This window comes from Astatotilapia calliptera, chromosome 10 (assembly GCF_964374335.1).
Source record: "Astatotilapia calliptera chromosome 10, fAstCal68.1, whole genome shotgun sequence".
NCBI classification, from domain to species: Eukaryota; Metazoa; Chordata; class Actinopteri; order Cichliformes; family Cichlidae; genus Astatotilapia; species Astatotilapia calliptera.
Genome location: NC_137431.1, coordinates 33,557,588 through 33,584,434, shown reverse-complemented (window position 1 = coordinate 33,584,434; position 26,847 = coordinate 33,557,588). Strand labels below are relative to the sequence as shown.

The window sequence follows — 26,847 nt, the reverse complement described above, 5'->3', positions numbered from 1 at the left end:
CATGGCAACAATTCTGAGGACTGAAGCTCAACTGACAGCTGAGCTTATTAGAATCTGACGGAGTCTTCAACAGGCACCTTAACTCAGTTTAGCTTACAGCAGCAGTTTCTTCAAGGTGCTTTGTATTGTAAGGTGAGGAGTCTACAATAATAAGGAGAAAACCCCCAAAATCAGACGACCCTGATATTAGCAAACACTTGGCAACAGTGGGAAAGAAAAACTCCCTTTTAACAGGAATCTCCAGCAGAACCAGGCTCAGGGAGGGGCGGGGCCATCTGCTGGGGGCGAGGGGAGGACGACAGGACAAACAGCCAGAGATTAATAAAAAGTTTAAGTCATGTTATCATCCATCCTTCCAAGTACGGATGGATGATTCAATGCAGAGAGATCTATTAACACAGTGAGCGAGAAAGGTGACTGGAAAGGAAAAACTCAGTGCATCATGGGAATCCCCGACAGCCTACGTCTATTGCAGCATAACTAAGGGAGGATTCAGGGTCACCTGGTCCAGCCCTAACTATATGCTTTAGCAAAAAGGAAAGTTTGAAGCCTAATCTTGAAAGTAGAGACAGTGTCTGTCTCCTGAATCCAAACTGGAAGCTGGTTCCACAGAAGAGGGGCCTGAAAACTGAATCCCCATGAATTACAGTCGTCCAGCCTGGAAGTAATAAATGCATGAACTAGTTTTTCAGCGTCACTCTGAGACAGGATATTTCTAACTTTAGAGATGTTGCACAAATGGAAGAACGCAGTCTTACATATTTGTTTAATATGTGCATTGAAGGACATGTCCTGGTCAAAAATGACTCCAAGGTTCCTCACAGTGTTACTGGAGGCCAAGGTAATGCCATCCAGAGTAAGAATCTGGTTAGATACCATATTTCTAAGCTTTTCAGGGCCGAGTACAATAACCTCAGTTTGATCTGAATTAAGAAGCAGAAAGTTAGCGGCCATCCAGGTCTTTATGTCTTTAAGACATTCCTGCAGTTTAACTCATTGGTGTGTGTTATCTGGCTTCATGGACAGAGAGCTGGGTGTCATCTGCATAGCAGTGTAAATGTATGCTATGTCTTCTAATGATGCTGCCTAAGGGAAGCATGTATAATGTAAACAGAATTGGTCCTAGCACTGAACCCTGTGCAACTCCATAATTAACCTCAGTGTGTGAAGAGGACTCTCCATTTACATGCACAAACTGGAGTCTATTAGATTGATATGATACAAACCACTGCAGTGCAGTACCTGTAATACCTACAGCATGTTCTAATCGCTCTAATAGGATATTATGGTCGACAGTATCGAACGCTGCACTGAGGTCTAGCAGGACAAGCACAGAGATGAGTCCACTGTCAGAGGCCATAAGAAGATCATTTGTAACCTTCACTAAAGCTGTTTCTGTGCTGTGATGAGCTCTGAAACCTGACTGAAACTCTTCAAATAAACCTCTGCAGATGATCTGTTAGCTGTTTGACAACTACTCTTTCAAGGATGTTTGATATAAAGGAAGGTTGGAGATTGGCCTATAATTAGCTAAGACTGCTGGGTCTAGAGATGCTTTTTGAGTAAAGGTTTAACTACAGCCAGCTTGAAGGCCTGTGGTACATAGCTGATTATTAGAGATAGGTTGATCATATTTAAGATCGAAGAATTAATTAATGGCAGGACTTCTTTGAGCAGTTTTGTAGGAATGGGGTCTAAAAGACACGTTGATGGTTTGGAGGAAGTAATTATTGAAGTTAACTCAGAAAGATCAACTGTTATGAAAGTATTGTAATATCAGTGGCATTGGATTTGGTATTTTCTCTAATGTTTAAAATGTTATTTTACTAGTTTATGTTAAAGGAATAGTTGGCTCAACAGCATTTTTGTCAGCCTGGAGACGAACCTGATGTTCTTTTCATCAATCACTGATGAAAAGAACATCAAGATATTTGAGCTTTACAGAGGCCCGTTTTGTTGAAGAGCAAGTTCTACCAGGGACTCACGTACTTGTGATCTGAGGCATTTGTTTTCAGAGGACCCAGTATCCAGAGTCCTTGCACAGAAGGTGTAAAATTATTAACATGATCAATCTCTTTGCGAGTTCAGGTAGCTGCTCTGAGCTGTGGTGGTACACAGCTACAAGAAATCCTTTAACTTAGTGACAGCACTTTCAGAAAGTCATCTGCTGTGATGACGTATGTTACCCACTGCTGTGGAATCCATTATTGTAGATTTTAATGTTATTAAGAAATAAATGAGGGCTTCAGGGATTATTATTAAATGATGTTCAGTTTCTATGGCACAAATGCCAGAACAGGCTCCAGAGTAGACCTCATTACTGTAGTATCTCTACATTAAAATATGTGCTTTGAGGTGACTGTTGGTGCTGCATCAATAAACTAATCGATCTAATAGATTAAATGTACTGTTGATGTTATTTTCCGCATTTACACGAATGTTTAAATCTGCCATTGAAATTATTTTTCTGAGCAAAGCACAAAATCACAGAAGTCTTTTTCATTTATGCGACTCTTTCCAAATGTAAACAAACTGAGGCATCATCGTGATGTCACCAGGACGGGCTTAAAATGAGTTCATGCCAAAACTAGAAATATTGATTTATTGTAAAACAAACATCAACGTTTTGTCAGACAGACGTGTGGACTTCAAGCTTTTCACGTAAAGTTTAAACAGAAGCTGAACTTCAGACTCGCTGTGGTGCGATGAGCCAGCAGTGACACCAGTGCTGGGCTGAATGTTTCAGAGCTCACACAGGAGCCAGAAGCATTTTCATTTAGGAATAATGCATAAAAGGCTGACATGAACGAAATATCAAATGAATATCTAAGAATGGACTAAAACATATTCATCTGTGTTGGATTTAAACATGTCTGTCTCCCATGTTCTTCTTCTACCTCCTCCTGTCATCGTCTCTGTCTCTCTCCCTTCGCCTGTCATCTCTGTCCCGATCTGCGTCTCTTCTTCTTTCTCTTTCCGTCTCTCGTCTTCTATCATTATCTCTGCTTCTGTCATTCTCCCTCTCGTGACCCCTCTTCTTTTCTTCCTCTCTCTGCCGATCTGTGTCTCTCCTCCTCCTCTCCTCCTCTTCCTCCCCTCTCAGTCTCTCGTTGTGTCTCACTGTCTGTCCATTCGGTTGTCCTCCTGGCTTTGGCGGCGGCCCTCTCTGGTTGTATTTGTCGTACCCGGCGTCCTCTTTCTCCTCTTTGACTCTGACTGAAACAGGAGGTGGTGATGAAGAAGAGGCTCTGCTCTTCCTGTCCTTCTTCTTCTCCTTCTTCTTTTTCTTCTTCTCTTTCTTGTCTGAAACAGAGAGCGCAGAATGAAGATAAATAAAAATCCACCTCATCTTGTGTCAGGCGGGTTTCACACGACAGGATGTGACATCACCTTTCTTGGGCTTCTTCACAGGTACGGCGTACTGCTCGTCATCCTCAGAGGAGGGGGAAGACTCGCTGACTTTGGGAGCGCAGCCCTCCTCCCTCAGATGCTTGGTCACGTCGTCGATGTCCTCGCCGTCTTTGGGGGGTCGGTAGTCTTTGACGTGGTCAACGCGAATCGTGCGACCTTTGATCTGACAGCACAAACCAACAGTCAGAGATCAACTCTCACTGGAACCTTTAAAGTCCTGAAGTCAATCGAACAACCAGCCACCGCGTCACAAACAGCTGATAGTTTACGTACATTAACTTCAGCTTCACACGTTGAATATTTGCAGACTCACACTTGACAACAACATTAACAGGAATTAAAATTCATCGTTCAGTCTCTGAGCCAGGGCTGAGACTGGCCTTTACTAACTGCCTTCATATGAGTATTTAAATAAGTCTGTCATCTGCTGCCTCACATCCATGTAGGAAAATGAGGTTCATGATTGTTTCTCTAGTCTGACATCATGATCTGGCTTCTTTTAATAGAAAAATCAAAGTAAAAACACTCCCAGGAAAAAGGTTTTCTGTCAACACAGGAGCTCGAACCCTCTGGATGTTTCCGTTTTCTGATCATTTGCTGGAAAAAAATGAAAAAAAGAACTGCATTCTGGGTCATGTGACCATGTGGGATAGATGTCGGCTCACAACAAGCTCGAGGACATGAACGTTTAAATCTACATGAGTCAGGTGGCTTATCATGTAGCCACGACTCCTTCAGGGCCATTAAAACAACATTAGTGTTCACCTGCTCCTCATCATAGTTCGGACAGACCACGCTGATGACACAACTTTACATCCGAAATTTTACAATTTCTTAAGAAACCTGGATCATCATCTCTGCAGCTGTTCCCTGTAAAACTCTAGTAAAGTGAGTAAAAGGGATGAAGCACAAAAAGGCCCCGCGTGCCCGATACCCTCGAAAAACCTTCAGGATCTAAAGTCGTTCTGTCAGTGTGAGAGCGAAGTGCTCTAACAGGGTGATTATGGTGCTACAAGGTCAGGCTTTGCAGCGGGTTTCTAGGACGTCCTGATAATAATGAATTACAGTCGTCCAGCCTGGAAGTAATAAATGTATGAACTAGTTTTTCAGCGTCACTCTGAGACAGGATATTTCTAACTTCAGAGATGTTGCACAAATGGAAGAAAGCAGTCTTACATATTTGTTTAATATGTACATTGAAGGACATGTCCTGGTCAACAATGACTCCAGCATTTCTTAAATCATTAAACTGTAGTTTAACTTTATTTGTGTCATCTGGTGGCTGGATAAATACAGCTGGGTATCATCTGCATATCAGTGAAAGCAGATGTAGTGTTTTCCTGTGTAACACAAACAGTATCATTAGACACACAGGACTCTGTGGACCTCCATGACTGACCTCTGTGTCAACAGGAACAAACTGCAAGCTACGAGTCAGACGAGATTCAGAGCAGCGCAGCAGAGTGTGTCCTTTCACCTTAATGCTGTTGAAGTTGTCGACGGCCAACACGGTGCTCCTCTGGTCCTCATAGCAGATAAAACAGAAACCTTTGGACTTTCCGGTCTTCTTGTCACGCACGAGGTTGATGTTGACGATCTCTCCATACCTGACAGGACAAAGTGAATCTTGGTGCTCCCCATCTGTGAGTAGTGTAGTTAAGAAATGATGAGGTACTTACTGAGAGAAGACACAGATCAGGTCTCCTTCAGTCAGCTCGTATGGAAACCCTCCTGCAGAAAACACAACATCCAAAACGCTGCTTATTCATTCTCCAAAAACCTTTCATTACTTCATCACTAATGTCAGCAACATAAACACTGCAACAACACAAAACATCCAGCAGATGCACACAAAACAACACTGCTGTTTCCAGTATAAACACCTTTATTAAAGCTGAAGATACCATGGTTGGTAATGGTTCAGAGTGTTTCATGTAAAAGGAATATTTCCAAAAAGCCAAGTCTTCATCAAACCCCTTCTCCAGAGGTGTGACTATGAAACAGCATTTGTGGTTTTTAAACTAGCTTCACTTTGGTGTTACAAAAGTGGTTCATTATTACCACCTCAGTAACTTATGCTTATGACGCACAGCTAACCTGCTCCAGAGCACGTGATGTTCAAGATTATAGGTCAGCTGGTAGGAACTCACCATCACCTGACCAATCAGATCTCTGAACAGCAGCTTCACCATCGCTGGAATCACTCAGAGTACAGATTTTAAGGCGGTCTGAGGGTTTTTGTATTCGATTTTAAGTGGGAATTTTCCACACAGACTACACGATCTGAGATGTCTCATGGATCTTCCAGATTGAGTGAAGTCATTTTCCAGAGATCTGATTGGTCCATAGGGACCATTTTTTGATACCCGTTGATCATTTATCTGGAACATATGAAATATCGGTCTATGAAAAACCTCTTAAGCTCACTAATACATGACACGTGGAGCTTAAGCCGATCAGGAAGAGTCAAAAAGTTTGTGCTGCAGAGACAGAAACTTTGAAGCAGAAATGACAACCAATGGGAGCACAGGACATCCCTGACTGACCAAGGACCTTGGCAGACTGGTGACCACCTGTCAGCCAAGAGGCAAAGGATGGTGAATGATTCAGTCATGTGAGGATGTGGCTTCTAAAGAAAAGCCTTTACTTCCTCCCAGTTTACATTTTCCCCTCAACTTTAAACTAATGATTATTTTCATTATCTGCTCATCTGTGGATTATTCAGTTTGTCACGCAGTCTCACCAACAAAGACCCAGGCGCTGTCTTTGTACTCGCTGTGCCAGGAAACGGACTCGTTGACCCCGAGGCTGGCTTCACGCTCGTTCAGCTCGTTTATCAGCTTTACCTTCGTTAGAGGACTGAAAACAGAGAGAAAACAAAGTGTTTCCTTTTCAGAATCCTGGTTCATAATCTGTAATTAATATGTGACAGTCATCTGCTTTCATCTCGTACAACCCAGCGTTTGTTTTATTTCTGCAAGGCTAAATTTGAGGATTTGGAGAAGAAACATGAGCTTAATCATATGAGTTTATAATAAAAAGGCAAAAATATAAAAAGACATAAGCCATAAACAGTAAAATATAAAAGAAATGTAATTTAAACCTAAACATAAGGCACAAACAGAACTGATTTTAAGACCACTGATTCCAGATATGTGGAGCGCAATGACGTCTGTTTCTACAGACCAAACTCCATTCAGATTATGACTGATTTAAAGCCCCGTGAACACACTGACAGGAACGCAACACGGGTGTTTGTGCTCTGTGAAGCTCTGATTCGTTTTTATTTTAGTGAGCTAACACACATCCCGCAACGGTAAAGAAAATCGCCTATCGCCAAAACAGGAGGCGATGATCACCTCTTCAAACTCTGGTCCAAGCTTCATTTTATGCTATTTTACTGAATGCCGAATTGAAATAAGGCTCCTGTAATTGTATAATAACCGCAGAAAGTGTGTCTGATTATTTTATGGGGAAAAGTTGGTGGAAAATAAACATAAAATCTCAGGTTTTCTGAATGGATTCTGGGAGACGAGATTGTACATGAAGAAGTACTCAAACAATCTTCATGCTGGCGCTTTTGGTAGCGAATAGTCATTTTCGAATGGCTATAATCATTACCGAATAGTTGTCATTGATCAGTAAACGATAAAAAAAAACTTAAATTAAACGCTTAATAAGAAAATAATTACTTACTTCATGATCGACTATACGGTTTGTACATCAACGCTGTGCTGAAAATGGCTAATCTCAGGCAGAAACAACTTCCGTTTGAATTTCCGCCTCTGCTAGTGCTGCCCCCTGCTGTTAGGATGTCTTTAAAACGAACTACATTTACACGGCTAAATGTCTAAACTGTCATTAGTGTGAGTGACACTAATTGATATTGATAGAAAGACGATGTAGCTATAAAGGCTATTTATGGGGTTACATTTCTAAATATTTTAACTTAAATTATCCTCCCGCACTGCTGGCGGCGCTGTGCGCTAATTGCGAGGTGATGACGCGGTTTGTAAACACTAACCTGTCAACTGAGATGCTCTTGTGGTGTGTGTGTGTCAACTACCCGGATAGCCGGGATCTAGCTTACAAACGAACTTTTTTAAATTTTAATTTCACCTTTTAACATCTTATTTTTGCCGTTTTGAGTTAATAAATGCTGGGTTAGCTCACTCGAATTCCCAGTTACGATCAGTAAATTAGCTTTCCTTGCCAGTCATGGCTTCCTAGGGATAAAAAAAAGGGTTAAAAGAAACCTTTTTACTTTTTAATTTATTTATTTATTTTTACATCTGTTTCCCCGGAGGCCATCTGTGGGTGAGTAAATCAGTAACTGCTATTAACCTCAGCTTTACAAAATGAGCGTGAAAAGCTAATTTCCGCATGCTAATGGCTTTAGACTGAGGTCGCTTACAGTTTCCGTCATTTTAAAATATTCTTTCACTTCTTCTAGCACATGCACGCATTAAAATCACATTTAAGGGTTTCTCGGATTATTTTGGTTCTAAAATCAAATTCGGCATAAGAATCATTAGAGCTGATTAAGGACGAAATATTTTATTGTCACCTGGGTGTTTGCATGAGGAGCTCTGAGGCTTCGATCTGCCTGAGGAAATCAAATCGTGGCCTCAGGTACTTAAAGTCTCCTCTTTAAAAAACAAACAACTTTTTCCTGATTGTACTTGATTTTATCTCCTTTTCAGTGTTTTTATTTAGTTACCGAGTTCTGTCACTTTTTGTTTGCAACATAATTAATTCATATAAGTAAATAAAGACGATTATTATTTTCTCATTTCTCCTGTGTGTCTCTCAGCAGGATGATCTCTCAGGTCTTCATCTTGTCCTCGAAGGGGGACCATCTCATTTATAAAGACTGTATCCTTCTGTTCCCACAGCTGGAAACAGCTCAGGACAAATGAAAGCTGTATGAATAACTGTATTAGTCCCCCATTAAGTAAACTTGAATTGTAAATATATTTCGGCAGTGCCGGACCTCCATACTGTCGGCTGTATGGGGACAATTCTGAATCTGAAAATGTGCTTTATTTATTTTGTGTGTAAACATCAACCTTGACCTGACCCACCAGTCCGTGGAGGAGCTGGTAACGACATTGTCAGTATTTTCTACGAGAAGGTCACGGCGCTGACCGGAGACCAGCCTCCGGTCGTCATGGTAAATAAATTATGGCTTCTTTTTATTGAGACACGCATACCTGCTGATTAATGCTCAGGACCATCCAAACACACAAAGTGGAGCTCAGACTTTTTGAAGGGTTTGTTAGAACAGTTAACCTGACAGCAGTTAGATTATTGGTCCGTGTGAGTGACTCGGACTCCACATGATGTTCTGGTGTCTGTTTTGGTTCATTTTATGTGTTTCCATGACGTGGTCAGCGTTCCAGCTGCAAAAGCTGTTGCAATGCAGCAACATCTGCTCTCTGTCCGGACTTTGTCCAGTCAGCTCATAATTAAAAACATTTAAACCAACAATGAGCAGCTTGTTCTCAGATTTCAGAAGAAGGAGTCATTATGTTTGATTATAATGCCAGTTATTTTCTCCTCATGTCTGGTTAAACATCTTTTGTTTTCCTGCAGAATCATAAGGATATTTACTTCGTCCACATCAGGCAGGGAGGACTGTACTGGGTCGCCACGACCACGGCGGGCTCCTCGCCGTTCACCATTACCGAGTTTCTCAACAGGTATGAGGTCATCCGTAAGCTGACTGCTTGTGTTTGAGGATGGCTGTGACCTCAGACAGTTTGAGGCTCTGCACCTGATGGTGTTACAGCTCCTGAGCTGACTGAGCATGCTCTTTGTTGCAGGTTAGCAGCTCTGGTTAAAGATTACTGCGGCAGCCTATCAGAGAAGTCGGTGCAGATGAACTTCGCCCTCATCTACGAGCTGCTGGACGAGATCGTGGTGAGTCTCCGTGCTGCCACCCTTTTGGCTACAGGTGGTGCTGTAAAGTTTTAATATATGTAAAGAAGGACGTAGCCTCAAACCTGCACTCTTACAGATATCCACCTGGGGAAGACTCTGGTCTGATTGTGAAGAAGTCTTTGTGAAAATGAACGTATCGCACTTTTTCTGTGACCTCTGTTAATGCTTCACTGATGAGTTCATGATCTCATTAATTTCCCATGAATTTTCTTCCAATTATCCAAAGTCGTTTTTCACATCGGACAAACTTATATGAAAGTTTTCCCGTTGGTGTGGAAGCAGTGTGGAGCTCGTTATCGCTCAGGTTTACAGCGAAGAGGTAAAAACATGAGCTGTGGGTGGAGCAGCATGTTTTCCTCTTCTGTAGTGCAGACTTAGCACCTCCTGCTCCATCTCTCTTAGAGGGAAACAAGCATTTAGGCTACGCTCACTCTGCTGAATTCAGATTTTTTTGTCTGCTCGGTCACACTACAAATAAAATGCGACAGCAAACGCGCTCTAGTGTGAACGCTCAAAGCGCCGCATGCGCAAAAGAAGACGTCACACACAACGCGCTCTGTTTAGACCCAGACCAACAGCATGTGTGACTGATGGCCTTAATATAAAGACTTCGGACTTCACGTTTCCCAGTTTTTGCTTTAAGTTATTTTGTTATTTACATAATAATGTAAATAACCTAATAATGATCCTTATTGCTGTTTTAGAGGAGCGGTGCTTCAAAGGATAGCTGCAGATTATACAGTACAAATAAAATGTTCACGTTTCTCCAACGTTGTCTTCCCAACAGTTTCACTGACATCTACACTGGATGGTCAGGAAGCGTTCGCGATGTCTTCTCCGGCGCTGATAATCGGCGTCTGTCTTGTGTCAGTGACGTAAAAGACGGATTTAATGCGACGTGACCATCAAACAGCAGTCGCTTTCTGAAACAGATATGTATCGATTCAGTACCACATACGAAAGTGAACCAGATCGGATTTGAAAATATCGGATTTGTGTCGTTCACACTGTCACACCATGATGGGATAGATGTGTCGCAGAGGGTCAAAAAATCGGCTTTGATGCGCTTTCGCCTGCAGTGTGAACGTAGCTTTAGTCACATTTTCGTTTGATGAACCTCTGCTCGTGTAAACACCGTCCTCTCCTTCTGTCTGTCAGGACTACGGTTACATCCAGACGACTTCCTCTGACGTCCTGAAGAACTTCATCCAGACCGAAGCCGTCACCTCCAGGCCGTTCAGCCTGTTTGACCTCAGCAATGTCGGCCTGGTACGGTAGCACCGCCTCGCTTGCTTGCTTTGTTTTCTTGACATTAGCTTCGAGGGGAACCGCAGCCATCTGTCCTCAGGAGGCATCAAAGTCACATTTTTGTTTTCAGATCATTCAAGGTGATTTGGCCCAGAGGAATAAGAACTGTCATAGCAACAGGATTAAAAACAGGAGTTTCGGCTGAATCAGGTGTTCAGGACGTTTGCTTCACAGTCAGAGGCTTTGGGCTTTTTTTCTAAGGCAGCAGAAAACAAATATGTGAGCCGAGGTCCGTTCGTGCTTTGTAAATCTGTCCTTAGACACACGGATGGATGTAATTTCCTCCAGCTGTCTGGTCTTAATGAGGCTCTGGCTGAACTGCAGACGATGTTAGAGTCGTCTAACCTGCCGAAGAAAATAATCTGAGCCATGTTTTTAAGGTCGGTCTTCTTGGTTCCATAATGTCTCGACACAACTGCCTGTTTTGTTTTCTTCCTCCAAATTTTGAGGCTTTAAGGACGGATTACTCTGTCAGCGCTGGGCTCCTCCTCAAATCTGTGACCTTAAGTCCGTGCACCCAGGGCTGGACGTTACGGGAAGACGGGTTTGACCTCCTCAGTGCACGACTCTTATTAGCTCTGCTGCTGAATACAAGTTTTTCTTGTTGTTTTATGTTTCTGAGCACTCCTGGTTTCCCATCAGCCCCTGTGTCTGGTTTTTGTTAAACATCCAGGGAACGCGTCTGTGCCGATAGTAAAGAGTCCCAGGAGAAATGTTTGGCTGGTCAAACTGGGCTGTAAAAGTTAATTATGTCTTGTCTTCAGTCTGTTTGACTGTTAGCAGCTCTGTGAGTTAGTAAGGTTGTGCTCGTCTGCCTCAAGAAGGCAAGTTTGATTTATCGTCTTCACCTTTATTTTAGAAAAGAGTTTATTTGAGAGCAGGAGCATCACATCACCAAGATTTACTGAGCCCCATGAAGCACTGAAGCTTTTCATCCAATTGGTTCACCCCAACGCGAAGCTTCATGAAGCTTCATTTGCTCTAGCAGGACACCTACTGGACGTAAAAATAATAGCTGGCATGAATTTGAAGAGTGTGGCATTTTGCACACAGCCTGTAAATGTCAACAACAAAAGGAGTGTGTAAAACACCTATAGTGTAGTGATGGCAGTATACTGTGTATATTTATGCTGGCAGTATGGAAAATGATTATTTGCGGCAAAGTTCGAACCGCTTCATGAACCAGTCACGTGGTACAGCCGGGCAGCGAGGCTTCGGACGTCATCATTTTCAGCTCCTCCCATAAATGAAGCAAGCCTCGATACGCGCTTCGCGGAAACGCCCCCTCCATTACTCGACACACGCTCCGAAGCCTCGATACAGAACGTCCCATCACTAATGATCAGACACCAGGAGAAACTGAGGGTATTTGGGGTGGAGGCGGGTTGCAAAGCAGCTGGCAGACAGGCCCGCTGTAAAGTTTACTGTTTTAGGGGAAACACTTGTCTGTTTTTGCCTTTGAGAGCTAACTGTGCTGGAACAAAGACCTCAGAGCCTTCGTGGAGCTTTAATGGATTTTTATTTTTAGTGTTCATTCTGCAGTCAGCTGACAGTCTGCATTCACCGCGTTGTTTACCTTGTTTTTCTTTGTTTGCTGTCGTTGCAGTTTGGAGCAGAGACGCAGCAAAGCAAAGTGGCTCCAAGCTCTGCAGCCACCAGACCAATCCAGTCCAGCAGAGAGCAGGTAAAACCCACACAAGTGTGGGAGGGGAACACCTGAGCGAGAGGACGCCGACAGCCTGACAGACGAGTGAAGAACAAGCTGCTCTCGTTTCAAGTCTGTGGATGATCTGTGGGCTCGTTGCCCTGGAGTGGGCTTTTATCTTTTAGATAAACAAGCCTCAAAAAATGAAGGCGATCTATATTCATATACATGTTTTTGTTTCTGGTGTAAAAATGTTGATATTCTTTCATTTTTCCAAGAAGATGAGCTGATTAGTTTAAGACGAAGGTTAAATCAACATTCAGAACGCCTAAAGCCGAGGGTGAGGCAGTCGTCGTTCACCGAGATATGAGTTAGTAAAAGTTCAGTTAGGTCCGTTTTTATGGGAACGGATTTGCTCCGTTTTACAAGCAGGTTTGGAGGTTTGAAACTGACTGTCAGATTTCAGTAAATAGTCTGGTCCCAGCTGGACTGAAAACTTCCTGGAAAAAAACAGAACTTTTCATGTCCTGGCTTCTGATCATCTGGTCTGTGTGTGTTTTCCAGGGAGGGAAGAGCGAGATATTTGTGGACGTGATTGAGAGGATGACGGTCGTCATCGGCTCCAACGTGAGTAATATCAGCGTGAGAAGAACAGTCACACCCGAAAAGCTTAAAAATGGCCAAAAGTGTTTGTGGTGCAGTTTCAGACTCGCAACAAATAAGACTGAATACTCTGAGGAATGTGTTAGTGTCAAAAACATTTAATTACAAAAGATTTCTGAGGTGAATCAACCAAAACAGAGAACTTTGTGCAGAGCTGTTGGGTTTGTGCTGCAGGGACTTCTGATGAAGGCAGATGTGGAGGGCGAGATCAGAGTGAAGTGCTACATGCCGAGCTGCTCAGGTGAGACAGCTCAAAAAGAGGTTCAGCGAGCCACCAGGTGGTGTCTGTGGAGGGTTCAGTCAGCTGGTCCCGTCCACTCAGACACATCCGTTGTCAGATGTGTCTGAGTGGATGCACTGAAACTGTGGATTTCCAAGGATCAGCAGTGGTAAAGAAAAGATGAAGCATCGTATGTCCTCCAGTGAGCTGGAGGATTTAAAGTCAGTTGATGCTCGCCGTCGACTCAGTTCCTGGCGACCGATTTTACTCGTTTAAACGAGAGGAAACAATCAGTCTTCAGTTTTGCTGAGATGTGAAGTCGTACCAGCAACTTCCCATCAAACAGAGAAACGCACAGCCAATCAAACACAGCTGTCATTAAGGTTGATGATGTCATAGGTGGCGCACGCAGCAGCCAGTCCAATGAGAAAAGGCTGCGTCTCGTTTATTCTGACTGGTGTTGATGCACTTTTTGTTGTTGTGTTTATTATTATTATAATGTGAACAAACGCGTCATAATGAGCCAATAAAGGTAAACGTTGAACTTTGAGCACAGGTCAGGTTTCCTCAGTCGCAGCTAATCGTCACACTCAGCAGCAGTAAAGACATCACAGCATGACAGCAACGACAACACTGCTAACTTAACCTGAACGTGAACAGTCCAGGTTCATGTTCTCGTCCAGCAGAACCGCGACCCAGTCAGGAACCATCTGCTTCATGAATGCTGCTGTTCGCTCCCTACACAGAAGTTCGACTCCCCCCCAGTATCCTCTAAAGAGAAGTTTTCGTTTATTTCCTTGTTTAGCTCTCCTCATATCTGAATTAAACTAATCCAGCAGCACCGAGTGAACCAGTACAACAAAAATGTGCATTACAATATCAAAATAAACGTCTTATACGTTAATACTTGTGATTTGTTTCTTTGTCTCTAAAATCTGAAGCGATGTCATCTTCTCGTCTCAGTTTGGTGTGTCTGTGCCGTCTCTTTAACAGAGATGCGAATCGGACTGAACGAAGAGTTCAGCATCGGCAAGTCTCAGCTCAGAGGTAAAAACGCACAATCACATCGCAGCCTTTCATTAGTTTATTGTATTTATGTTATGTTGTCATCACAGAGTAAATAGAATAGAATAGAATTCAACTTTATTGTCATTGCACATGCACAGGTACAGGGCAACGAAGTGCAGTTTGCATCCATCCAGAAGTGCTTTAGTGATATAGATATATTACAATATATATTAGCAATAATATAGATATGTGAGTATATTACAGAAATGGGTCTATTATGGTATGTTATAATGTACACGGTATGAAGTATGTTGTGAATATTCTATAACTATAAGTATGTACAGGCTGTAGTGAGTACAAGCTATGTACAGGATATGAACAGGATATAAATATGAAAAACTATACAGAATATGAAATAAATAACTTTACAGAATCTGAGATATACAGCTATACAGAAATGGGAACTATGCAAGTTGTAAACAGTTGTAGGATTAAAGATTATCGAATGTACAGAATGATTATTTACACAGAGCTATACAGTAGTGCAGTTAAGATAAGTGAGGGTGTAGATAGTTTCTACAGAGGCTATATAAAGTGCTAGTGGTTGTGAGTGGTGGTTCAGTCCATGTTATTATTGTGTTTGAGGGTACAGTTGTCCATTGTGGGTGTGTGTATGTTCAGTCCATGTTTTAACGTGGGTCAGATGTCAGGAGGCAGAGTTCAGGAGTCTGACAGCTGTGGGGAAGAAGCTGTTCCGGTACCTGGTGGTCTTAGTCCGGAGGCTCCTGTAGCGCCTCCCAGAGGGCAGGAGGGTGAAGAGTCCATGTGATGGGTGACTGGGGTCTCTGATGATTTTCCCAGCCCTTTTCAGACACCGCTTCCTGTAGATGTCCTTTATGGCAGGAAGTGGTGCTCCGGTGATGCGCTGGGCAGTTTTCATGACCCTCTGCAACGCAGAGCAGTTCCCGTACCAGACTGTTGTACAGTTGGTCAGGATGCAGCACATATGAAGTCCACGAGCTGTGTTCAGTAGTGAACAGGCAGAAGAAAGGCTGCTATAAGCCCGGCCTACAGATTTGACATTAAAACTATTCTAACCTGCGAAGAAGAAAGAACCAGACAAAGATGGACTGCAGGGATGTGAGTTTGTACCAGTGAAGGGGATAAACAACAGACAACTGTGTCGTCTGCACAGAAACAGGATTTAACTGATATTACTTAGATATGAAGAAGAGCAGCCATCCGCTTCTCAGGGTCGCTCACATTCACTCCCACATTCATTCAAACTACACAGAAAGACCCCAGCATGATGGTGGAATTGAACTCAGGACCTTCGTGCTGTGCGCCAACAGTGCTGCCCATGAAGAAGAGCAGTGCTGCCACACTTCTAAGTGACAAGTAATTTGCTTTCAAAGTTTTTCACTATTGTTTGCAGTTCTGTAAGAACTGAGTCAGCAGCAACTATAACCTCCTTAAGCAGCATTACTTTGCAGTGACGGTTTTCTGTGTGACTGTATCAGGCTCTCACATCACTGTGGGGCGGTTTTGGTCCACTCTGTATTCTAGTTGTTCGTTCATGCAAAGCTCTCTCAGGTCTGGACTTTGACTGGACCATTGCAGCTTGATTGGTTTATTTTTCAGCTGTTCTGTTGGAGATTTGCTGCTGTACTTGGGATCATTGTCCTGTTGACGACCCAGTTTGGTCCAAGCTTTATCTGTGGGACTGATGGCCTCACATGTGACTCGAACACTCTGGTATGCAGAGTTCATCTAATCTATGGCGCTGTGTTCTTTTTACAGAGAAGAGGCTTTCTCCTACAGCCCTTACAATCTGTCGTGATCGTTGACTGTTAGCATGCTAACTGAGGCCTGAGCAGTTTCTCTGAGCATTACACGCTCTGAGCTCGGGGTGAAGTCCTGACAGGACGGTCTAATGCTGCAGACCAGCAAACTGACCTTACAGAGGTGATCACACTCAGTGGTGTGATCAGTGATTATCAGCACCCGGGTCAGACTTCCATAGTTATTTGTGTTTCTGACCTGATTCACACGAACTGTAATACACCTTTCATGCTGAAATGTTGCAGCCGTGTTTTTGTTCAGCGATCAAATCAAAGTGAAGTGTGAGTAGAAAGACAAAGTGAGCCGTGCACGATGTCCATCCTCATAAACACAGAGCAGCGTTAAACGTGCTTCATCCTGTCGGTGTTATTAAAAACAGCACGGCTTCATTTCCTGCTGCTGTTTGTGTCGTTGCTTTTCACAGATGCATGTGTCTTTATTTTGGTATTTATTTGCTTATTAGCTTCACGGTGGATTTAAAGGTTTGAAAGTCGGCACGTACTGAGCGGGGCTGGTTAAAGAGTCCGGACTGCGGCTGGCGTCAGTTTATGGTTATGACTGAAAATATTGGAGCGGATCTGAGCAGGAAGTCGGGAGACTCTGGGAGTCCCCGAATCCTGAAAAGTCTGGATTCAGATTAGTCGGTGATGTTTTTCAGACAACATCGTGACCCAGTTTTTTTGTGGGTCATGATGTTGGATCCACATCTGGATGGACTCCCATCACTAAGGCGAGAGGATGTGCAGGTTAAAATGAAGGGTGTGTGTGACCTGCCGTGTTTGTTCCTGTTCAGGTTACGGAGCCGCCGTTCGGGTCGACGAGTGCAGCTTTCACCAGGCGGTGCGGCTGGACGAGTTTGACAGCCATCGGATCCTCCGACTGTGTCCCAGCCAGGGAGAGGTGATCCTAATTATTACATTATAGTATTACATACAGAGAAACCCAACAATCATATGAACCCCTATGAACAAGCACTTTGGCGACAGTGGGAAGGAAAAACTCCCTTTTAACAGGAAGCGACAGCTTTGCCTGCAGGAAGAGAGCTTGCTCCTCAGCACCATCAGAGTCAGCATGAAGGCGCTGCCTGAGCACTCACCTGTTGTAGTTTCAGGGTTACGTCAGCAGCGCGCTCTGGTTTCTGTAACACACTGAAACGTTTCACTCACATCATCAAATCAGACTGAACTCTGAGCGTGTGCAGTTTGTTTCTCGACTGCTCCTCATGCTCTTCATCTCCTCCTCTTGCAGCAAACTGTGATGCAGTACCAGCTCAGCGACAACCTGCCGTCTGCGCTTCCTTTCCGACTCTTCCCCACCATCGAGAGAGACAACGGAGGAAGGTAGGACCTTCAGACACATCGACACAAACTACATGAGGTTCAGAAACCTGCAGTTCCTCTAACGTCCAGCAGAGGCTCCAGCGGTGCACTGTCTCCTCAGACTCCCCAGTTAAAATGTGGCGTGGCCTCCTTAAACGATTCTCATAAAACCTGTAAGTTAAACGAATACTATGCCAACATGAAACAGGTGAATGCTGAGTGACGGACACATCGCTCACTCAGCAGCTGGTTGCAGGGTGAGGGTTGTTGTTGCACAGTTGTGCCAGCAGAGGGCAGACAGTCTGAGCAGGTGTTTCACCTCCTGCAGGCAGGTGAGGTTTGATCTGTGAAAGGGTGAGCTCCGGCGCCCCCTTTCAGGTATATTCGCCTGATTCTTCACCCGTTTGTTCACTCCAGGCTTCCCTGAGCTCAAACTGACATTTATCAGCCATAAAGGGAAAAACGTGCTGGAAAACAGGAAGCAGGCTGCTCCAGCAGTTTTCAGCCTACACCCTGTTAACAGGCTTTCTTCCATCGTTTCCTGCTGCTTTAGTGCAGCTCGCCTTCTATTCCTGTGGCTGCGGCCGCCAGCTTCATCCTTTATAGCAGGTCGGCAACCTTTCTGATGATGAGTGCCATCTAAAGTTTCCTCAGAGGTCAGTGTGCCATATGACTGCATTATCAATAAATTTAATAACGCTCTATATTAACAGTTACACACTATATAGATCAACTTTACAGAATTATATATGTTCTCAGATGTTGGCAGCTGTCAGCGAATAGTTATCAGCTACTTTGAAAAAAAAAAGACTTTTTATCCATAACAGCAAATGAACTGAACAACAGAAAATACAAATGCTGTTTATGACCTCCTCACAACAGTGATAAGAAAAGTAAACTGGGCCAATATGTTTGTTGATACAGAGACACACATGTTACTGTGATCTCTGGTCTCAGAGTGTCCAGCATTAAGAGGCTGCCTGAGGACTCATGTGAGAGAAAACCTGCTCACACAGACATGTCGAGCCAAACACTGTCAGTAAGGCCTCTGCAATGTTCTGAAGACAGGTAAACCTGTCAGGTAGTGACGTCCAGCAGGTGAAAGCTTTGAATGAAAGCCAACGCTGTGGTGACAGTGATGCACAGTCTTGTTGGTATATGTATGATTTCTATACATTTTACGTCAGATAAAAACTTTGGTTGTAAGATTCAGATAATTATTTGTTAAAAGCGAGAGATTTTAAATGAGAATAAGAAAGTATTTCTTTGTGCCCCCCTCTCCCTGTTAATGCCCTACCTGCCCCCCTGGCAACACTTTGCTAGACCCGCCCCTGCACAGACAAGGATCCTGGTGTTATTTGTCTCTCAGAAACAGTTCATAACTTCAACTCATTCATGTCACCTAAAAGGTAAACCTGTTTCTCCATCACCTGGTTCAGCTCTGATGATCCAGTAAGGACATCTCCTGGTTTCATCTTCATGTTTCCCTCTCACCACATATCCAAACCAACATCATGACCAGCAGCTTTACAGCTGTGGCTCCAGCAAACATCAGCTGATACTAGAAAGTAATATTAAATAAATTCTAACAACAGCTGATCAAACGTGCTGCTGTTGTTTAGCGCGACATCTGCTGGTTTCCTGTTTGTGGCGCAGAGAGAAAAGCCGATCAGCTGATCATTGATCAGTTTCATGATTGAAGTAGAAACAGAAGAGAGAGTGAGAGGAGAGGCAGCTGTGCAGCAAAGACAGAGTAACTCCAGCTTTGTGTCTTTTTCCATTCGAGCTGAAGTCCGGCACAAACGGTTCCTTTCCACCTCAACACGAAACGCGTAATATTTTCTCTGAATACGAGACGATTCTGTCTTTTTACGGGACGGTTGGAAACTCTACTAACTGACCTTAGGAATAAAATAAAGTTCACTATCAGTAACATCATAGCACCACCCACCTGTATAGAAACTCCGTCATGCTAGCTAGTAGCAGTACGAGTTATTGTAACTGACTGTAAAAAGTCAGCATAACGAAAATAAACTCCATGTAAACTTAGTTTATATCTGACCCAGAGACTGCAGGTCATAACTTCTTACCTGAAGTTCAGTTCACCTGACACTCGGACCAGCGGCCGCTTCAGGTCTCTGCTCCTGCCTCCCCTTCCTCTCATCCACCTGCTGGCCTCTGTGGAAGCTCCGTGATGCCACCACCAAACAACTGACTTATTTTTACATGTTGACCAGATCCTGACCAATCCACCACCTCTCATTGTTTATACTGTTACCATCGGGCCAGTCCAGCTATGGTTGTGCCATCAGTTAACCCAGGGTTGCCGGCCCCTGCTTTATAGTAACAACTGCAGCCTCAGTGTGAGAGCTGTGAGCACAAAACTCAGTCCATCATCAGGCTGACAGCAGATTTACCCAACAGGGCTGTGCAGTGCTGACTGTCACACCGTAACCATGTGACTGTATTTGGATAAGAGGGGGAATACTGAGCCATCATTGAATCCCAGAGAGTGGATTCTGTTCATCATCATCATCCTGGTGACTCTTCAGTCTCAGCTGACTGCAGCTTTCCAACCTTATAAACTCCACATTTGCATAATGAGTGAAATAACTCCACTGATGAACAATGGTGCCGTGAGCTCAGTTTCATGATCAATAATATGCAAATGATTGTTGATCATATCAGCTAAAGCTGCCTAACTTCAGTTTGCAGCATCCCATCTGCAAACTGATGCTAAAAAACGTCCAATTAACATCCCAGAATTTCACCAGACCTGGAGCTCAGACTTCCTGAAAGGTCCGTTGGTCCAACAACCCGACAGCAGGATTATTATAGAAATGCTCCAAAAGCACCGACGCGCCCCTGATGGAAACTTTAACCCTTAATGCAGTTTAAACACATGAGTTATAAAATACAGGTGTGAAATGATGAGCAGAGAATGAAGAGTTTGTGTTTCAGGCTGTAAACATGTTTGTTTCTGGTGTGGGGACCCACTCACCGCTGTAGCCTCTAGTGGACATTAGAGGAACTGCAGTATAGGACTCTAGCTCCGTAGCTCAGGAACGTGTATTTAAATTGTAACTGAACTTAAAACTGAAGCATAGAATAAACTGATTATTAAAGCTCGTTAACCTAAAGTTAACCTGCTGACCTGCCAGCCTGTCTCTGTGTCTCTTTCATTTTATCAGCGTACAAGAAAACCTTCTGCAGTAAAGTCACATCACAGTTTACTGGCAGGCTTTGTGTTTCAGCTTTCGGTGACTAAAACTTCTCTGTTTATTTTATTTCTTTAGTTTTGACCTTGGGGAGATCAGCTTGTTCACTAACATCACACAGGAGCTCACAGCTTTACTCGGCACCATCATGGTTTTGTTGTAGCTGGTTTTATTAACTCTGGGACGTTCTGTGTGAACGAGTTTCTCCTCTCTGCAGGCTGCTGATGTACATGAAGCTTCGCTGCGATCTACCACCAAAGAGGTCTGTTTGCATCCCACATATTTGCACAGAAAGCGCTTCAGGTGGAAGCAGCAGACATGTTTGCTTGAGGCCGTCTGCAGGTGCAGCAGGTGTGTTTGAATGATTCACGGCGTCCGTGTTGGAAACGACACCAGCTGCTGTCGGCCAGACGCCGCTTTAAAGGGCCAGCGCACCAAATTAAAAAGGAGAGTTCAATCTGGGGAAGCAGTCAGCAGGGGCTCACACAATCCAGAGGCATGATGGGAAGTGTAGGATCCAGTCTTTTTAGAGTTTGAGGATATGGGAGTCTCCTTCCTTTCTTCTCAGCTGTTTAAGATAAAGAAGGATTATTGTGATCTGAGGAGGGAACCGAGCAGAATAATGCTACTTTGACTGAATCACTGCTTTGGAGAAAAAGCTCTAACAGCTTTTTTACGATCACTGTAAGCAAAGCGAGGACCGAGCTGAGGCGTCAGTGCAGCACTCGGGTGATAATGACAGATGATGATGACGTCATTGTTTTGTTTTGCAGCGCCGCCATCAACGTGTGTGCCACCATCCCCGTCCCCAAAGGCTCCGTGAGGTGAGGCGCTGCCATTCAAACCAGCTGCTGCTTCTCATGGAAATCAGTCTGTATGTAAACGCAGCGCCGGCGCGTCGATTTCAATGTGACTCAGTTGTTGTTGTTCTGCCCGAACAGGAAGCTTAAGGCCAGACGAGAGTTCCTCGAGCCTGTGAAGAAACCGCGGCTCTTCTTAGAAGTGTTTTAAATAGAAAACAACATTAGCAAAGTAGGAGGGGCGGTTCTTATTTGTTAAGGAAAGTCATGGAAATCAAAGTCAGCGATGTGTGGAGGGCCTCGAGACACAGTCCTGCTGCGCAGTCACAGGTGACGTACAGGCAGCAGGGATGGTGTTGGTTTAGGTTCTCACGTCATGTGAAGTCCAAACCAGTAAAATCATAAAGACATCAATTTACTTAAAAGCCTGTCAAACTCAGCGCAGATCACATGATCAGATCCCTGTAATCCACTGATCAGAAGGATTACAGGGCCGCTTTTTAATCACTGTGCCGTCATGTCAATGAAACATCAGGGATACTGATCGTAAGTCAGGTTCAGAGGGCCAACAACGAGACAAACCCTAAACAGGAACGCTGTGACAGGACACTTTGCATTTGGCTAGTCTCAGTGTCACTGCTGCTAGCAGGAGGTGATACCTGGACCCTGTGGAGGGTGCACAGGTAGTCCAGCTCTTTGCTGTGTCTCCCAGCACAGGCTCAGGTCCTTAACAAGGATCAAGGTTCTTTATTTGTCACATGCATAGTTATACAAGTATAACTATGCATGTGACAAATAAAGAACCTTGATCTCTGAGCAAACAATCAGAAGAGGGTGGCCCGAGGGCTCGACGTCCTCTGGTGCTCAGTGCCCAGCACCGTGGAGCCCGACTTGCACTGAACCATAGAATAACCACAAGCTCCACACAGAAGAGTCTGGCAGCATTCAGGCCGCGGGGCAGAGGGGTCGTGGTTTCTCGCTCCATCCAGCCGTAAATCTTCCAGCAGCAGGCGTGAGCTGAGGTGGTTTCTGTACAGCTTGTGTTGATGTGGCAAACTCGCAGCGATGAAGTTTTCATCACAAAGTTTTAAGAAAAATGTTTCAAAAGTTTAAAGCTTTAACCTCCTAAGACACGAACTCTTTCACGGCATTTTTAATCTCTCTTTGCTCTTTGGCCTGATTGGGACCTGATGAATGTAAAAACAAAGAATTACCTGACTTTTGTTTTTGATGAAAATGAGATCCACGTATGAGGACATTCGTTTTAAATTTTGATAGAAGAGTGGCAGCATAACGTCCTCGTCAGTGGATGTCAGGCCCTTGTAGAGCAAAATTAGTATTTTGGTCTCCAGACGGCTTTGAGCTGCTTGAATCAGAATGAAGTCTCATCTGAGGCCTTGCTTTACAAACTGCTGCCGACAGCTGCGAGTGATTGATGAACGTTGCGTCCTTCCTGTTGGACGTTACGCTCGCCGTGACTGGAGAGCTGAGGTCAGTTTAACGACCACAGAGTTCAGTTATGGACGGAGCAGCATTGTGGAAAATGACGGTTACATCAGCTGAAAGCTGCCGTCAGGATTACCAATCAAATCATGTCTGAAAGCTTCTCCGCCTCGCCGCCGCACACTGAGATTATGTCTGTAACAGCAGCCAGGTGACCTCTGACCTCTGGCGGGGGTGGTTTGCAGCAGGTTGTCAGGTGTGAATGAAGCCGCTCACGTTTGTTTGTTTGCTCAGTTTGTCGCAGGAGCTGAGCAGCCCGGATCAGAGCGCCGAGCTGAAGCCGCAGAGCCGAGCCGTCGTCTGGCAGATCGCTCGCTTCGCTGGAGGGACACAGCTCTCAGCGCTGTTCAAGGTAAATGGCCTGTATTTGTGTAGCGCGTCACACACACTGCTGATGGCAGCTACATTGTAGCCAGAGCTGCCCTGGGGCGCACTGACAGAGGCGAGGCTGCCGGACACTGGCGCCACCGGGCCCTCTGACCACCACCAGTAGGGTGGAGTGGTGTCTTGCCCAAGGACACAACGACCGAGACTGTCGGAGCCGGGGCTCGAACCGGCAACCTTCCGATTGCAAGGCGAACTCAACTCTTGAACCACGATCGCCCCGTGTGTGGTGACCACATGTCTGGAAATTTGTTCATACTAACAATCAAATACACAAACTCTTGTGATGCAGGCCAAAATGAAACTTTCAAACACATAAATGTAGTTACAGACGGGCGACACTCAACCGCTTCCTGCAGCTTCACAAAAACGAAGCACAAACATGGCCGCCATCACAGCAGTGACAAAAACGATCGGGAGTTCCAGTTACACGTTATTCTTCGTGCTCCACGCCCTCTGTTACAGCGTGCTGATCGGTCAGAGATTTAGGAAAGGACCTCCTCCCTCAGTGGCACCTGCCTCCAAACAACAGGCAAAGTGGTCATGTGATCACTGAAATCAAGATGGAGGATGGTGCAGTGATGTGTCTAATCCTAAGAGACGGTTCAGGTTTTAGATTTGTGCTTTGATTGAAGGAAACACAGTCCAATTGGAAAAAGCCTGAACAAGTATGGCGTGTTTTCACATGACTGCACAGTCCCGTGAAAACACGCTAATCTGATTCATTACCATCAATGTGATTAAAAAGTTCCAAGAAAACAGAAATATTAATAGAGGAAACGTTTAGCTTTACTTCCGTCACGCTGGCTAAACGCCTGCTCACACGGGCCTAAAGGCTGGTAGTGACCGCCCGGCAACCACCGGTCGCTAGGGACAAAAATGAATTTACCGAGAGGTTTGCGAATGTTTGTGCGAATCTCCAGACAGGTGTGAGGTGATACTGAAAGCCTCGGCTGCCTATAGTTTGTGTGAAAGATAACAAGTTATCACATGAACATATAAATTATTAACTAACGAGCACCCCCACCCCTCACCTCTGCCCCCCCTGTTTTCAGCTGGAGGTCCCCAGCCTCAGCTCGGCCTCTATGTTGGAGGTCGGTCCGGTGGGTCTGAGCTTCGAGCTGCCGAAGATCACTGCCACGGGGCTGCAGATCCGCTTCCTGCGCCTGTCGCCCATCCAGCCTGGCCCCTCGCAGCGTTGGGTCCGATACGTCACCCACTCGGACTCCTACACGATCCGGATCTGAACATTTGGATTACCTCAGCGATGATCTTACTGACTGATCACAGGACTGGAGACGAGACACGTGACATCAATAACGCAAATGTGATTCTCGCTGTTTCATCCTTTTGTGACTCTGTGTTTGGTGGTTTGTGCAGAATCGGAGCTATGTGCTGATTCAGTTGAATCATTTCTGCTCGGTGACCAGTTCCACTTCTCTTCGTCCTCCTTGCATTTAACCTTCTAGGCATGACATAAAGTTGAAATTAAAATTGAGCTTTAGGACACTGTGTAGCTCTTTGTTTCCTCAGGGTGGATGGATGGTGGCGCTGATGATGAGGATGTAGGCATCCTGGAAGTGAAGAGCCAGCTGTTACATTTCCATTCAGGCCTTTATAAACAATCCCTGTTATTAGTTCTTGTGTTCTTTTTGCTCAAGTTCAAACTAAAGTTTAAACTAGTGAATTCCTTCACCTGCTGTTCATGCTGATGTTCAGGAGCTAACTGGTTTAATCTGACATTGTTTGTCTTTGCTAGTCCTAAAGTTTGGGAAAAAGAAGGCAGCGTGACTTCTTTATGTTTGTAAAGACATGCCACGTCTCATCCAAGGAGCTCCTTCAGTTCTAAAACAGGAGAGTCCTAGGTATTTAACCTGTTTGGAGTTGATCCTGACAGTCGCTGGTATGGGTCATTACCATCAGTGGGGATTGAGGGCGAAACCAGCTTGGCACATGTGACGAAGCCTCTGCGTAGGTCACCGGTCTTACTCTGCAGAAGTCAATGACTTCGTAAAGAAAGCTGTTAAAGCTTTTTCTCCAAAGCAGCGATTCCCAAAGTCAGGAGTGCTGCAAAACCAGAAAATCCCGATCTCAAACCTCCACTCTGATCAAAGTGTGAGAGAGTGAAGCATTTACATGACAATTTTATTCAAAATCAGTCTGTTGGCTATAAACTGCTAATGTTACCCATTAGCAGTTTATATGCAAAGTGTTAAGGCTAACGTGACCCATCTGTCACTAGGACACAAACTTCTCCTGCATTTCAAGTTCACATAAATTAATATAAATATGTAATTGTAGTTTGTAAGTAAATTAAAACTGAATTTCTATGACACCTGCAGTACCGTCACGGCCCACTAGGTTAGATAACGGTCCACAGGACGAGAAGTCGTTGGCCCCCTGGTGGCCATTAAAAATGGTAAATGGTAAATGGCCTGCATTTGTATAGCGCTTATCTAGTCCATAGGACCCCAAAGCGCTTTACACTACATTCAGTCATTCATCCACACATTCACACACACATTCACACACTGGTGATGGCAGCTACATTGTAGCCACAGCCACCCTGGGGCGCACTGACAGAGGCGAGGCTGCCGGACACAGGCGCCACCGGGCCCTCTGACCACCACCAGTAGGCAAACAAGGTTAGTATCTTGCCCAAGGATATTTGGCATGCAGCCAGGAGGCAGCCTGGGATCGAACCACCGACCTTCTGATTGGTGGCTGACCTGCTCTGCCACCTGAGCTACAGCCACCCCATGAAAAGAATACAGTTTAAGGCACTTCTGGTTTCACTGTTAGAAAACCAACTTTTGGGGCTTATTCAGGATAAAATATTTCTGTTCACAAAGAACCAACTGTTAGCTCTAGATGAATCGAGTAAAGTGTCTGTCTAGCTTCAAATAAACGTGTTAGTCCTTAAAGTCCAATGAAGAACGTTCTGATCCAAACCTCATGTTGTGCAGAAACTGGAAGGAGAGACCGTTGAAAGCAGATGTTGTTAGCACATGTAGGCAGCACAAGAGCTACCTTTGAGCTACCATCTCGTGTTCACGTGGAGGGTCCGCCACATGGAGTGCCATTCCAACCCAATTAGTGTTAAGTGGATTATGAAGCCCTCGAAAACCGAGTGAGTGTTTGGCGATGCTTGATGCGTGACCTGTGACTCCACTCCTCTCGAGCGCGCCGCCTGTTCAGTGTCAAATGTAACAAACCTCCAGATATGAGTGGCGTGCTGTTATTCCCTTGGTAATTAATAAGAACTTTCAATAAAATGGAAATTTTGTTGGTGTATCTAAGGACAGAATTTCTGAAGTAATGCAATTAGTTCAAATAACTATAATTTTATTATGCTTTCCCAGAAGAAGGGAGTGGGGTTTTCCCATTGCTCTTGCTGTGACATCGCCTTTAGTCTGAGAGCAGAGAGTTCATCAGATGAATGAAAGTTTCCTAAAATGCACCGAAGCCAATAAACCAACAGACTAAGCCTGGAGTGAAAGTACGCAGCCTTAAGCATCAAACTTTAACTGATATCAGTGTGTTAATAAGATTAATAGAAATATGGTATAAACACCATGTTTCC

At 44.4% G+C, this 26,847-nt stretch overlaps 2 protein-coding genes across 10 annotated transcripts; one reads left to right on the top strand and one right to left on the bottom strand.

Annotated features, from left to right (window-relative positions):
- Positions 1-2,588: 2,588 nt before the first annotated feature.
- On the bottom strand, positions 2,589-7,247 carry rbmx2 (RNA binding motif protein X-linked 2). 2 transcript variants are annotated; one of them, XM_080307371.1, is made up of 6 exons: positions 7,108-7,247; positions 6,155-6,270; positions 5,091-5,142; positions 4,811-5,018; positions 3,391-3,574; positions 2,589-3,303 (listed from the first exon to the last, which is right to left on the bottom strand). In XM_080307371.1, exons 1-6 carry the CDS (start codon positions 7,110-7,112, stop codon positions 2,894-2,896), a joined length of 975 nt encoding a protein of 324 aa, XP_080163497.1. In that variant the 5' UTR covers positions 7,113-7,247; the 3' UTR covers positions 2,589-2,893. The 2 variants fall into 2 exon arrangements, with proteins under 2 accessions (XP_080163497.1, XP_026037089.2); XM_026181304.2 differs by having other exon boundaries at positions 4,889-5,018.
- A 169-nt stretch (positions 7,248-7,416) lies between these two features.
- Positions 7,417-24,771, top strand: ap4m1 (adaptor related protein complex 4 subunit mu 1). Of its 8 annotated transcripts, none has more exons than XR_013911817.1 (16): positions 7,417-7,728; positions 8,225-8,286; positions 8,499-8,584; positions 9,007-9,113; positions 9,237-9,333; positions 10,513-10,623; positions 12,269-12,346; positions 12,872-12,934; positions 13,145-13,211; positions 14,154-14,237; positions 16,834-16,940; positions 17,289-17,380; positions 20,795-20,928; positions 21,351-21,401; positions 23,115-23,232; positions 24,320-24,771. XR_013911817.1 is itself a non-coding variant. In XM_026181275.2 (16 exons), the coding sequence occupies exons 2-16, from the start codon at positions 8,229-8,231 to the stop codon at positions 24,509-24,511; spliced, it is 1,326 nt and encodes a 441-aa protein (XP_026037060.2). In that variant the 5' UTR covers positions 7,417-7,728; positions 8,225-8,228; the 3' UTR covers positions 24,512-24,771. The 8 variants fall into 8 exon arrangements, 6 of the variants coding, with proteins under 6 accessions (XP_026037060.2, XP_080163491.1, XP_080163494.1 ...); XM_026181275.2 differs by having other exon boundaries at positions 14,184-14,237; positions 20,795-20,839; XM_080307365.1 differs by having other exon boundaries at positions 20,795-20,839.
- Positions 24,772-26,847: the final 2,076 nt, after the last annotated feature.